At 26.5% G+C, this 14,115-nt stretch overlaps 1 protein-coding gene across 1 annotated transcript; it reads left to right on the forward strand.

The window, feature by feature from the left end:
* The first annotated feature begins 5,338 nt into the window (after positions 1-5,338).
* On the forward strand, positions 5,339-6,914 carry LOC126555316 (uncharacterized). Its single transcript, XM_050210257.1, has 3 exons — positions 5,339-5,552; positions 6,011-6,205; positions 6,455-6,914. The coding sequence occupies exons 1-3, from the start codon at positions 5,366-5,368 to the stop codon at positions 6,736-6,738; spliced, it is 666 nt and encodes a 221-aa protein (XP_050066214.1). The 5' UTR covers positions 5,339-5,365; the 3' UTR covers positions 6,739-6,914.
* The last annotated feature ends 7,201 nt before the right edge of the window (positions 6,915-14,115 follow it).

Raw genomic sequence — 14,115 nt, forward strand, 5'->3', positions numbered from 1 at the left:
ACTATTTACTTTTTTTTGATTCTATAATTCTCCTTCTTTTTTTTTTGTTTAAATATTGTAGAATCTTAGTTAGGTATATGTCACAAAATATATAATGTTGAAAACTGTTGAACTATAAATAATCAATACAAACATTAGGAAAATTACATTAAAATAGGTACACGGAAAAAAGATTACTAAAATATTATAGTTAAACAAATTATTGTAAATATAACTATTTAATAGGAAAAATAACTAAATAGGTTTACTTATTGAGACTCTATAAATATAGTCATTTGTTATGGTAACGTTTACTATATTTTATAGTTTTACAGTTTTTAATGTTTTTATTAATTAAAAATATGGTTAAAATAGTTTACTATTATCAATATGGTTGAGGCAATTATAAAATTAAGTATAGAGTCTTAATATTAATAGTTACATGGACTATAAAATTTACTAGGTATAATATAAATTGTATTAAATAACATTTTTCGGAAAAAATACGAATTTCCCTATTAGTAACCATCATACCGTTTACAATAACTGTTAAGTCGTTATATGGTCTGTACTCGACATTCGCGATGATAAGAAATTGGTATAGTTTTGACGAACTAAGCTAATATTACCTATAAATACTATATATTTACTATATAATATTATATATATAATATTCATTAAAACATATATCTGATATCTCCGATGATCTTCTTTGAAAACGTTTACGATTTAGCTAATGTTCGTTTAGATTTTATACGAGTGAATGCTACAAAAACATTTAATACCTAGAATACATTCGGTATTTCGGTACTAGAATGCGAAGTAAGAAGATAAAAATTCGTCTGGATGCGCCTTAAATCTTAATATTATACGTATGGTTGTATGGAGACGTGATATCGTCAATACATAACAAAATAATTAAATTTGAATACATACAATAATTATCCCATACATTTTTACCAATATAAAAAAAATTATTCTATCATCAATTTATATCTATGTATTAAAACATCGACTCATTTAGTATTATAATATTATACCAAAAATTTCGCCGGACTCAATTGGTATATACTCTAAAACAACCCGTGACACAATTTGTCATAAAGGGTTGTATTTGGACTCAGTTCGTAGGTATGCAGCCAAAAAAAGGAATGGTCGATTTGCATTCGGGTAAAAATGGGTAATGATCGAACTGCATTCGGGTTAAAAGCAGATGTTCAACAAATAATGTTCATTTAAAGTTTAATTCCCCTAACCACTTAAAATACAATGATTGGCATACTAATTATAATTATAATTTTAAATTTTATATATATAATGAGTATATTATATTACAAGTATGTATATTATTTAATGAAATTATTTTTGTAGAAATTATAAAAAAGTACCTACATTATTATGTTATAATATTATAGATAATATAGAACTGTACTGTCTAAAAGAGATATATCGTTGTGTTCAAAAAATAGCTTATAGTTTGGTTTTTCTTTTACATTACAAGTATAAAAAAAATACCTACTTTTAACCTGAGTACAATTTGATTATTATGTTTGAAAAATATATGGTCACTTCAGGTATATAGACTATAATAGAGTCGTCTCTTTTAAACACAAATAAAATCACGTATTACGAGTCCCTCATGCTTAGACTCGAACTGACAATACATATAGACATATAGTACTATGTTATATGCCCATAATCTCTTTTCTTATATACCTTGCTCTTAATATAATATACGCCATTTCCGGTGCGTCGATAAATTACTGTCTAGTGTCTATGTTTATAGAAAGAACATCATCCCCAAAATATTTGATCGAATAATACCAACTATATCTATAGCTATATATACCGTATATATATACGTCCAAATTTCTTAGTCATTACCCGCCGTGCACGTGTGAGACACAATTACACAAACGCAACACATTTTATAACAATTCATTTGAACGCGCGGTGGGTGGTAAGTACGCATAGTAGATGGATAATACATTAGTGTACTATATAGGTAATATGTGCTGTTCTCAAATATCTGCAGAAAATAAAAAATAAATGTACAACGTTACTTACCTATATAATGATGAATTGTGACGTTATTCGCTAGGGATTATAGACGTAGGTACCTGTACAAAACCATCTACCACTATTTTAGAAAATCGGTCAATAAATCCGCACTCCGCATTTGACGCCAGACATCCGAGTAAATAATAATAATAAATAACTGTGACCAATAAAAACTTTTGGATACACTGAACAACTGCGTTATTTCAATATATAGGTATATATATATATATATATTGAAATGTTATAACACTGTGATTGTATGTGAATATTATTATTATATAATACTGCATGACAGTGTATGTTGTAGGTATTTGAATTTATATAAATCCAATTTACTAGAGATTGTAATACAGTTGTGCTGCACGTTTTAACGTGTACACGCGCGTCCCCAGTACCCATTTAACTTTTCGTGTTTTTGCAAAAACACAACACGATTGCCCTCTATAGAATAAAGATTTTCTTTTAAAAATTTTCCAATACACAACATAATAAACGGTATCTAATATCTATAGTATTTTCCCAATATGCGTAAAATAAAGCGTAAGTAATTTTTAATAGGTACTTTAATATTTTTAAATGGTTTATAGTGTATTAATGTCATAATAATGTGAAACACTTTTCAATAAATCCAATTATATACTCTATTGTTATCAGTCCTAGGACTGAAAAATTAAGAAAGAAAATAGATGACCATCAACCGTATTTTTGCGTGGAGCGAAAATATTCATTTTTATTGATAATATTAATATTCCTATAATAATTTATTATTTAATATTTTTATTAAATATTTTTATCTATATCATTAATAAAACCACTTTTATCGTCCGATGTCGAAGTAGTTATGTTATAATATAACATTTAAAGTATTTATTTATTATGTTTGTGTTTTTTTTTTTAGTTCTAATTAAGCTCGGGCTCTAACTTTCGATACAGGGTTCTTGAAGTTTTTTCATTTTTTGGCGGTATGGTACTCAATAATAATACCTACAATTATTTTTTTAAATTCGGGCATTTAGGTTGAATATATTAATAGTATTCATAGTAGTACTTAATGCTGTATGTATATTACCTTTACAGCCAGTAGCGTGTTATCGTCTGCCGTCTAATAATGAATTTATTTATAAATGGGTAAATCGTAAATAGGTACGTAAATATTATCAAAAGATCCAGCGTGTACGTATAAAGGAGGTAGTATAATATTTCAAACATCATTTTTAAACTAAAACTAGTAAGTATTTTCAATTAAAGTTAAATACTTTATACATCGAATAAATAATAATACATATTTTAAATTGTGTAAATTATTGATAATTTTATTCGTTTATGCGTATCAAAAGATAAATTAAATTAAAATAATTTTTAGTTTGGCGTCGCCCATAGGTTTCGCCGGCTCTGCCTGTGAATAATGTTGGTGTGATGGTTTAAGACGTTTAAATAATAGTCAACAAAAAGTTCAATTATCCATGCAATACATTCAGTTAGTTACTGTTTTCCATATGATAAATTAATATAAAAATTAAAAGCAAATAACATTTTAAATTTAAGAAAAAGAATATTCTGATGTATAATTTTAATTTACTTCACAAACATTATTTCCCTTTATTCCTTTCTTTAATTTGTATTACTTTTAATTAATTCATAATTATCCATAAATAAATAAATTTCACTGATGTTATGAATTGTATTATAACATAAAATTGATTACTATATTATATTGTGTATAATATATTAAACGAATTATCGATGACAAGTAAAATTCATATATATTATAATGATGTGTTAAAAAAATTTATTTATTATGATGGCCAATAATAAAGTATTCCAAAGTTCATATAATGATAGATTTTCGATACAAATATATTGTATTACATAGAACACGCTACTATATTATAGAAATAGAACGTTTTGTCGCTTTCATTTTAAATAATTTTATATTCATATTATAATTTATACTACACAATAAAATAATAGAACCTTTCTTTTTTAAATTGTGTACTTAATTTTAATACTAACAAGAGGTCAATACCTTAAATACTGATTTTCAATTATGTACAATCTTTCCATTGTTTATATTTTAATGGATCTAGAAAAATATTTTAACATTTAATGACTTGTATGCATTGAATAATTTTGTAAATTATGTAAATAATTGTAGCCCCCCCCCAAACATTTTTAAAGGATATCCGCTTATGCGATCAATAAATATTTCGTCGATCATTCTACAATCAACATTTTTAATTACGATTTTTTGATTTTTGTTTGTTTAATTCATAAGGTATTTTTGGAAAGCGACGTTGACTTCACATTAATGACCAACTTTTGTAGAAAATAATATAAAAATAAAGTTGTATATCAATCTTACTTCAATAATGATTAAATTACTAAGTAAGCACAATCATATTATAGGCTTCTAAAATATGCCTTAATAAAAACCAAAAATGTTGATCATACCATTTATTATAAAAAAATATTTTTATTGGTAAATTTACTAAAGTAAAGTAAAATAATAAAAATACGGTAAAATATACCGTATCGTTACACAGCGTTGTCTGTAATACACTATGCAAATAACAAATAATTTGTAGGTGATATGGCGGGTGGGAGGGAGGGGTACCTCCCTAACTGTTAAAAGGTAACGACGAGGAAACGGTCCACTGTCGATGCGATAAGGTAAGTTGAAAGTTCCTATGTTGTTGTTTGGGCTTGCTGACTATAGCAATAATAGGATGCTAACATAAAAAAAAATTCGATCATAAATTATAATTTACAGCAATTCTATGCCATATGTTTACCCAATAAAGGTATATGTAAATTCCGATAACGCAATTAAGTCCTACAATTAGAAAGTGTGCTGGTAAACAAGAGTAGTAAGTAGTAACCGTATATCTGAGACACGACAGTGATAAGTAACACAATATTTGTTGCACGATATTATTACCGTGAAATGAATCATTTCCACACAAAAATAACTGTCAGTATCTGTCATCTTCCAAATAGAGCATTTTTTTTTCTACGATCCGTTTTCCTTCAATAAGGATTAAAGAATATAATTAATATATTTTTAATCTGTGTTTTATCAATGAATAATAACCTTCAAATTAGTAGTATAAAATTGCCGGTCCTGGAACAACCCCCGCCCTTTCCCTCACCGACAAGGATTACGTTACCTTTGCCACTTCCAAACACATTTCTTCAGCCACGTCCTAACTACCTCCAACCGTACAGTGTGCCAATCGGTGACATTACATAATAAATAGACACACCTGAGTTTACGCTCACCCCCACCCTTTCACGATAGGTCGTCGTGAGAGTAGTCGCTGGCTGAATGGCAACAGTCTACCAAGTATATTCTTCAGCACCACTTGTACAATCCGCTGACTCCACTAACAAATATTTCTTACTGCGTAAAAGCGATAATCAAACTATGTTCGCCACCAGACCGTACATCCTAGGTGTTGTAGGGATGATGATGTTCATCGCCGTACTGACAATCACTGACGTCCAAGCCAAAGGTATCGTATTATAATAATTATTTATATTTTATTTTAAGATTAAATTAATTATTCCACCTTAATATTACACACAATATTAATCAATGCACGAAAATCAACATATTATTTTTTTTAGAAGGGTTTTTATAATGGGTGATGACTATTAATCTATAATTTGAAGTACATTTTTACAATAATTTTATATTTAACAGTTTGTCCGTCTAACTATCATTCGCGGTCAGCAGATAACAAATTAAACTTATTACGTAATTTGAACGATTACTATTTATACTTATTATAAATATGAATAACTTTACAATTGAGTTATTTTCTCATTTCTGATGATAAGGTTTAATTTTTCAATATCGAATGGATTTTTAGTGATATTATTTAAAATTTTACATATTAACTTATTTAAACTTTACTTTAAAATACGCACTGCAGAACTGTATTATTAAATTTGATTTATGTTTTTTTAGATGACAGATGTCGTCGACCAGTTATTCAAAATTGCAATGCTTCGGAATTTTACATCAATGGTTGGAAATTTACCGGGTGGTACTACCACACGGAGTTGAGAATGTGCAGACCTTTGTACACGCCGAATGGACTGCACACTTGCAAAGAAAACTACGAACTGCCCATAACCAGACAAATGTGCGATGACTTATGTGGTAAGTTTCAAAGTTTGTGGTTGCAGAGTATCAAAATATTCATAATATACATATTTATTCACCTTCTTTGTCTTTTATATCGGCGCAATATATGTAATATGTATATTGTACATATATATATACACATTATTTATAAAATTAATTCGTCTTAACGGTAGAAATTAGAAATGTTTAAAATAAATTGAAATAAACTACAAGATTCTAAAAACTTACGATTATAATGTAAAGTATTTTTTTTTTTTTTTACAGCTGAACCGTGCACCAGGACCAATGGTGCGCCGGGAATTTGTATGCCCAAGGACTTATGCGTAATTACCATCAGGTCATTGGGACCAATCCCTCCAAGTTCATGCGGCAGTGGCATGTTAAATTGCTGTCCCAAAGCAACTGACAAAGAGTTGTGCACTTTGCCTATAAATAATAAAAACGGGCTCGTCGAAGAGGGAGTTCTTAAAAAGAAGACGTATGGTGATGAACCTGATTACAAATACTATCTACCGTATCCTAAAAAAAAAGAGTGCACATGCGAGTAATACTTTACAGTGCCCGCACTAATAGCATTAAATGTTTCATCACGTAGTATGTGTAACTGTCAACTGACCATTATTATTTAATATCGATATTAAAATTATTCTTTGCATGTATTTATTTGATGAAATTGTTTATTGTACTATAAATAATAAAATAAAAATTGATATTGATATTAATATTAATAGTTATTAGTTCGTTTTAATTAATTATATTTTCTTAGCACAATAATAAATTCATTTAAAAATATACTTAGTATGATTAAGATAATCGGTATGTTTATGAGCTCGAGGACATAACCAAACCTGTTGGTTTTCAAAATAAAGTTAAATAATCCTACGAAAATTATAGGTACATATTTAATATGTATATAAATATATTTAATTTTTATTGGTGTTTTGATTTATAAATGTCTATTGTATTTACTGTTTAAGGTTTTTATTTCTCAAAACTTTTATTTTCTGAATTATTTTTCTAATTGTTTTCATTTAAAATCTTAGTATTTTGTGAAATAAGTAGTAAAGGGATTTTTTATTGTTGTTATTCAGAAGTCAATACTAAAGGACTCAAGTTAACTGTTTATACAATTATATAAATTATTTTCAAACTAGATGATTACTATCCAAGCATTCACATAAGATTTAAGGTATCGTGTTTACAATCAACATTTAGAATAAACCTACTCATGCTATAAATATAAAAGAATTGTGTAGCTTGGAACTTGAAATTTTGCATATTCACTCTGAAAATGATTCAGGTAAACAGTAGTATTTTGACAATTAAAATCATACAATTATAAAATATGGGTGTTTATATTTTCTAGATTTATTTTAAATTTGATTAATAGTATTTTATATTATAAATACTACAACAACACTAACTATATATTTTATTTTTTGATTTTAAATATATGATTAGTATAATCACTATCATCCAATCACGATTATATTCGGTAATTAATTATGAAATATGCTATGTAAATATTTATATATACATATTAATATTATATATATTAAATAATATTATATATACATATTAATATGTTTGGTTGAAAATTTAAAAACTATAATAATTAAATAAAGGACTAAAAAAATACAATACATTCCAACAAATTATATACAATAAACATTTTCTCCTAGAATTACATTTAGTAATATTACTATAATCAATAACCAATAGCAATTTTAAATATTACAATGCATATAATTTAAAATTCCTTTACTTATAAGTAAAATATTTATATCTAATATTCATCATTAGTCATTACAAAAATTTTATTGCCAGAAAATTGTAAGTATTTATCAATATAAGGTATTTGCATTTGCATATTATTATTGTATAATGAATTAGTTTTTAAAATATGTTTAAAAAATAAAAGTCAATGAATAATTTAGAAATATTATTACAATACAACAAATCATATTAAATATACATTTTTTATAATCAAATGTAATTAAATTATAATCAAATAACTTAGGTATAAAGTAATACATTTTGTCAATATTATTACGATTCTAAAATGTTGATACAATATTTTTTAAATATTATTATTAAATTAATAAGTCAAAATTTAAAAATTATAATTTACTAATAATTTATTTTTATGTATGTTAGTTAATATACTATTGAAATTCCTTTTTTGTTTTAAATATTCTAAGCAATATACTAGTCACACCAAATTTTTAATAAAACAGAGTACACTTTATTTATTCTTTATAATTTTTATTGTCATTAGAAAAAAAAATACATATAAAAACTTAATTAGTATTTAATAATATTAGATATACAATATTAATTAATACAAATTAATAAAAAAAAAATTAATAAACTATTTGAATGGATTTTACAGTTTACTAAGAGGACACTATACACCCATTTTAATACCTATAATAAAACACATTCACGCTCTATGCATTCACATTTTTTTGTATAAATTGTAGAAACATTCATCATTGTAAATTTGTAATAGGTATATTATGAAAGAAAAAATATGTGTTTTTATTTATAAATGTCTATTGTATTAACTGTTTAAGGTTTTTATTTCTCAAAACTTTTATTTTCTGAATTATTTTTTCTAATTGTTTTCATTTCAAATCTTAGTATTTTGTGAAATAAGTAGTTTTTATTGTTGTTATTCAGAAGTCAATACTAAAGGACTCAAGTTAACTGTTAGTACAATTATATAAATTATTTTCAAACTAGATGATTACTATCCAAGCATTCACATAAGATTTAAGGTATCGTGTTTACAATCAACATTTAGAATAAACCTACGCATGCTATAAATATATTATATTACCTTCCCTAAATATAAAAGAATTGTGTAGCTTGAAATATTTTGCATATTAACTCTGAAAAGACTCAGGTGAATAATAGTGGTTTGAAATTGTATAACAATTAAAAATTATTTAAATATTGTGTTATTACAAATAATAAAATATCAGTGTTCATATTTTCTAGATTAATTTGAAATTTAATTTTTAAAATGTACCATTACATATTTTATAAATTTAACCAATTTGTTGATTATAGATTAATGTCCACAGTCTACTTGGACACTAAATTTATAATATTAATGTATAAATTAGCATAAATATTTATAATGTAATTTAATAATTAATTTATTAAAAAGTAATCTGTTCCACGAAATTTGTAGATATCAAATGGAATAAGCAAACAAATTTGGATTTAATATGTATAAATCAAAATATCAAGTTAAACTATAGGTATTAATTTCAGAAAACGTGTTTCAAATATTTAAAGAAACGATGAGAATATTTTGGTATGCTTCTGATGGGTAGTGTCATAATTTTTTATTGATAACAGAAAATATTTTGCAGCTATCCAGTATCCATCCATAAATAAAAATAAAACCAATTTATAACCAACCTATGTATTTTTTATTAGGTATATTTTGTATGATATAAATTGTTATTAACTTTTGAATTAATACTGTTTTACTAGTAAAAACTAAAAAATGTGAAGAGGTTAATGTTTTGAATAGATAATGTTTTTGATTTGATATTTTATTTTAGCTAAATTACTTGTAGCTGCCGGATTATAGAAAAAAAAACAAATATATTAGCTGAATAATTATAGCAAATTATATTATAAATAAATAAATAAAATACCTATGAAAAATGAACGGTTAAAATAATTATTAATATTGTGTTTAGACATAACATAAAATGGAAAGTAATTTTACTTCTATGGTCTTAATACCTAATATTAATAGAAACCCGGAACACTGCAAATATTTCAATCGAAAATTTTAACATTGCTAACAAGCAAATTAAGTGTCAATTAATTAAAGGAATAATAAAAATCCCTTGCTTATGAGTGATGCTTATGTCACTGAGACATTGAAAGACTGAACTATAAGTATTGTGTTGGTGATCGTGGCGTGAAATAATTATCTATTTGTTTTGTCGCCGCGTTAAATCTCACGGTATAGGGGAGTTGTTTGCCGCTACTCGCGTGGACAAGATAATTAGGTGACCAATAAATAATAATAAATAATAATATAATATTAATGACTCATACATGAAATGTTATGTGTTTTTTTGACAGGAAACGGCGATAACCAATGATTGTAATATTTTATCGATAAGTTGTATAACAGCACATAAATGGGTAATTTATTGTATTTTATCATCCCGACATCCATAATAATAATATCATATACATTTATGTACGTTTTTGAACATTATTGTATTTATTATTTTTTAATTTATTTTTTTAAATATTACATTAATTTAACGTCTCATTTTATTATTAGATTCATAAATTTCAATAAATAAACTCACTATTATATTCATACGATGTATATATTGTTATATGGGTGGTGGGACAATAACAATCCTTAATGGTGGAGCTATAACGTTTTACTACTACTTCTACAACACACGTGCTACGTGCATAATGTAGGTATTACATAGTAGGTACCTACAAATATCTCGAGATAAGTATACAAGAGTACAATTTAAATGTGTATTTTCCCTCCATTTAATAATGCACCACAATTTATTTAGTTTTAATAAATAATAATACTGCGTGTATGACATAATAGTAATATTGCTCATACGGTATCATATTTTATTTTCGAACGGTTCATCTGTTGATGGTATTTCAATGCTGCTAGTAGGTCAGTAGCAAACTCATCGTTAATCCGTAGTTGGCACACCCGCAATATAATATAGCCTACAGGTACAGAGGTTCTCGTTTATCTTTCGCTTTTTTTTGTGAAATAGTTTATGGTTTATTTGTACTGCCACACCCCGCCGATTCCATAGCGGTGCGGAACGGAAACGATGGCAGTGCCCAACGGTAACGAATGCGCCAAAAAGCAACAAAACAACAACGGCTAGCTTAGTGTTGTTGGTGTAGTGAACGGTTTTTCGGCGTACCAAAACCCCGCAGTACCCCACTCGCCATCCCACCTACCCACCGACCCATTGCTCCTTCGGCGGCGAGACACTATTGTCACCAGTGAGATTATATAGATATACTAGTTCAATGATCGTGTAGGATATTTCGTTGACTAATATCCCGCGTGGTTTGGCAGTGGGTACGGATGATACGCTGTATCGGCTCCCGTTGACTAATGTAACCTATGTCTGTCTACCTAACCTAATTTGCAGAGTTTCTTTGGGTGCGTTTCGGTTACACGCTTTGTAGGGTTAAGCGCTCACGAGTGCTTCAGTGGTGTTTCACATACGCTATAGATTTATTTATTATAAGCGTTATATATTATACATATTTTAAATTGTTAATTTATCTATTTATTTAAGTCACATAATAATTTCATTAATTTTATTTTTCACATTGTAAACATATTTTGTGTTACACAATTACCACCAAAAAATCTATAATTATCATATCATAATTAAATTTGTTATTGTATTAAATTTAATCATCTAACACTTTCTGCAATGATAAATCTCTGCACATGTTTTTATTGCTACCGTATATTTTTATCACACCAAAAACACTTCGTTATAAAAACCGTGTAAAAAAATTAAATTTAGTAATGATTAAATCTTTAAAAGACGTGATATAATATGGAAACGAAGTAAAATGCGATTTTATAATATTACAAATACTTATGATGACGAATAAGATCAATTTTAGTGTTAAATATGTAGTCAACATATTGCTTAACTATTTGGTAGACATAGAAGTATGCTTAAATAACTTAAATAAATAAAAATAAGTAACCACTTTAGTTTTTTCATAATTAATAATGTATAAACAATATGTTGACTAAGTATTTAACATTAAAATTGATCTTATTTGTCGTCATAGGTATTTGTAATATTATAAAACGGCATTTTTCTTAGTTTCCATATGATATCACGTCTTTTAAAGTCTTAAAGATTTAATCATTAATACATTAATTTTTTTTAACATGGCTATTTTTTACACGGAGTTATAACAAAGTGTTTTTGGTGTAATATCAGCTATTTTTTTTTATAAAATAAGAAGCGATTTTATTTGACTGCATAGTACTATAGACTATAGTGTGTATATTAGTAATAATAATCTAGCTAGCATCGTTGGCATTATAATATTATTATATTAAATATAATATATTGTATTATTATTATATTCATCGGCATCCGAGAGACTGCGCCGGTACGTTGTAACCTAACCTAACCGTTGCGATGAGAGTAGTGATGATCGATAAGCGGCGGATCGAGGTACATATACATATTTCGTTGCATACGCAAAATCAGTCTTAAAAGTACTTGAACATTTTTAGTTATAACATATTATTATAAACTATCCGACCAATCCGTTTGCGAGTTCCTCTGTTCCCATTTGCACAATATTTCTGATCGATTGATACCTTATACGACTTTATATGTTCAGCCGTTTTCCCTATAGGGCTGGACAATGGATTAACATAAATTAAGACGGTTTTTCAATGGTAAAACTCTGGCTCCTGTAATTATACGTTCGTGGCTACTACGCTTTATTTTCCTTAGCTTCGCGCCACTACCATCGTGTTGGATAGTATTTAAATATAACGACTAATTTAAGAACCTTTCGGCCTTCACCTTCACCACAAACTGTCCTTATAGAAGGTGACCAAACAAAATTATTACACGTATTGTTTTGTTGTAACTTTTCTTTTTTTTATTCGTCATTTGTTTGCAAATATATATATATATTATTATTATATCTTATATTATAATTTTAAGCGATTATATAATGCATTTGGAATTTTCTATAATTAGTTTAGTTTTAACTTATAAATGTTGATATCAATTATTTGTCATAAAAAAAATTATAAGTCGTTATACAACAATTTTTTTTTTTTCAGTTTTTTTAAATCGATTTATAAAAAAAAAATCAAAAATCCACAATTTAAATTTATTTTATACAAGTATGAAGTTATTTTATATTTTATTGTATTTTGTTGCATGAAAGTTTTAATATCATGAACATTTAAAACACTTTTTTTTTTTGTTTAAAATTGAAAAAACTAATAATTTTATACCCAAGATTCTAGAATAGAAAATTGAATACAAGGTTACTATTAAATGTTCTACCATGTTCTTATGGTCGTTTTCAACTTTCAGAATATTGTAAAACTTCATTAATTAGACTTTTTACATAGGCATTAAAAGTGAAAATATTAAAAGTATTTTTACAAGATATTTCAACAAAACAATTTACCTATCATATAAAAATTTTAGAATTTTTAAATTATTTTGATGTAAAAAAAAATTATTTATTCGTATGAGAAGTTATTAATATTCAGTAATGTAATAAATTTATAATTATTTATAATATACACAATATTCAATATAATATTATAATTGTATATAGTCAAACATATTTTTCTTAAGTTCAAGTAAATTATTGACCGCTGATTCGAACGGTCCCGATGGATATCTGTTATGGCATTTTTTTTTTCATATACATTTTTTTTTTTTTTATTTACTGATTTTGATCACGCGACAAACGCAGTTTGTCGAAACGGGTGCTGAGTGCTGACCTTTATTCAACTGAAGGTTACTATAGTTATGTTTAGTTACTGTAGTCAGTTGTTATTTTTAGTTTGTAAGCATAAATAAACACTACATAATATTAATACAATTTATTATGTGGTTTATGGTAATAAATAATCACTCACAATTTATAAAATATTAAGCACTATATTACTGTGATATGTATGTACAAGAATGAAATATAACAAACAAATACCAATTACGCGTACAATATTACTGCGAACTGAACAACACGGTAAGTCGCGATACGTAGTCACTGACGGAATGAAAATTGAGCATCTGATCAGCTGGTATTTATAGGCTCCGCTTTGTTCTAGAACATCCCCGAGTATACTCTAGCGAGACCATCGTGGAATATTCTAGAAC

This window comes from Aphis gossypii, unplaced genomic scaffold, assembly GCF_020184175.1.
Source record: "Aphis gossypii isolate Hap1 unplaced genomic scaffold, ASM2018417v2 Contig00799, whole genome shotgun sequence".
Classification (NCBI taxonomy): domain Eukaryota; kingdom Metazoa; phylum Arthropoda; class Insecta; order Hemiptera; family Aphididae; genus Aphis; species Aphis gossypii.

Bases quoted from the DNA above. Each gene is read 5' to 3' on its own strand.
- LOC126555316 (XM_050210257.1), top strand. From the start codon at position 5,366: ATGGCAACAGTCTACCAAGTATATTCTTCAGCACCACTTGTACAATCC. The intron at 5,553-6,010 runs GTATCGTATTAT...ATGTTTTTTTAG, and splicing joins CACTGACGTCCAAGCCAAAG to ATGACAGATGTCGTCGACCA. The intron at 6,206-6,454 runs GTAAGTTTCAAA...TTTTTTTTACAG, and splicing joins AATGTGCGATGACTTATGTG to CTGAACCGTGCACCAGGACC.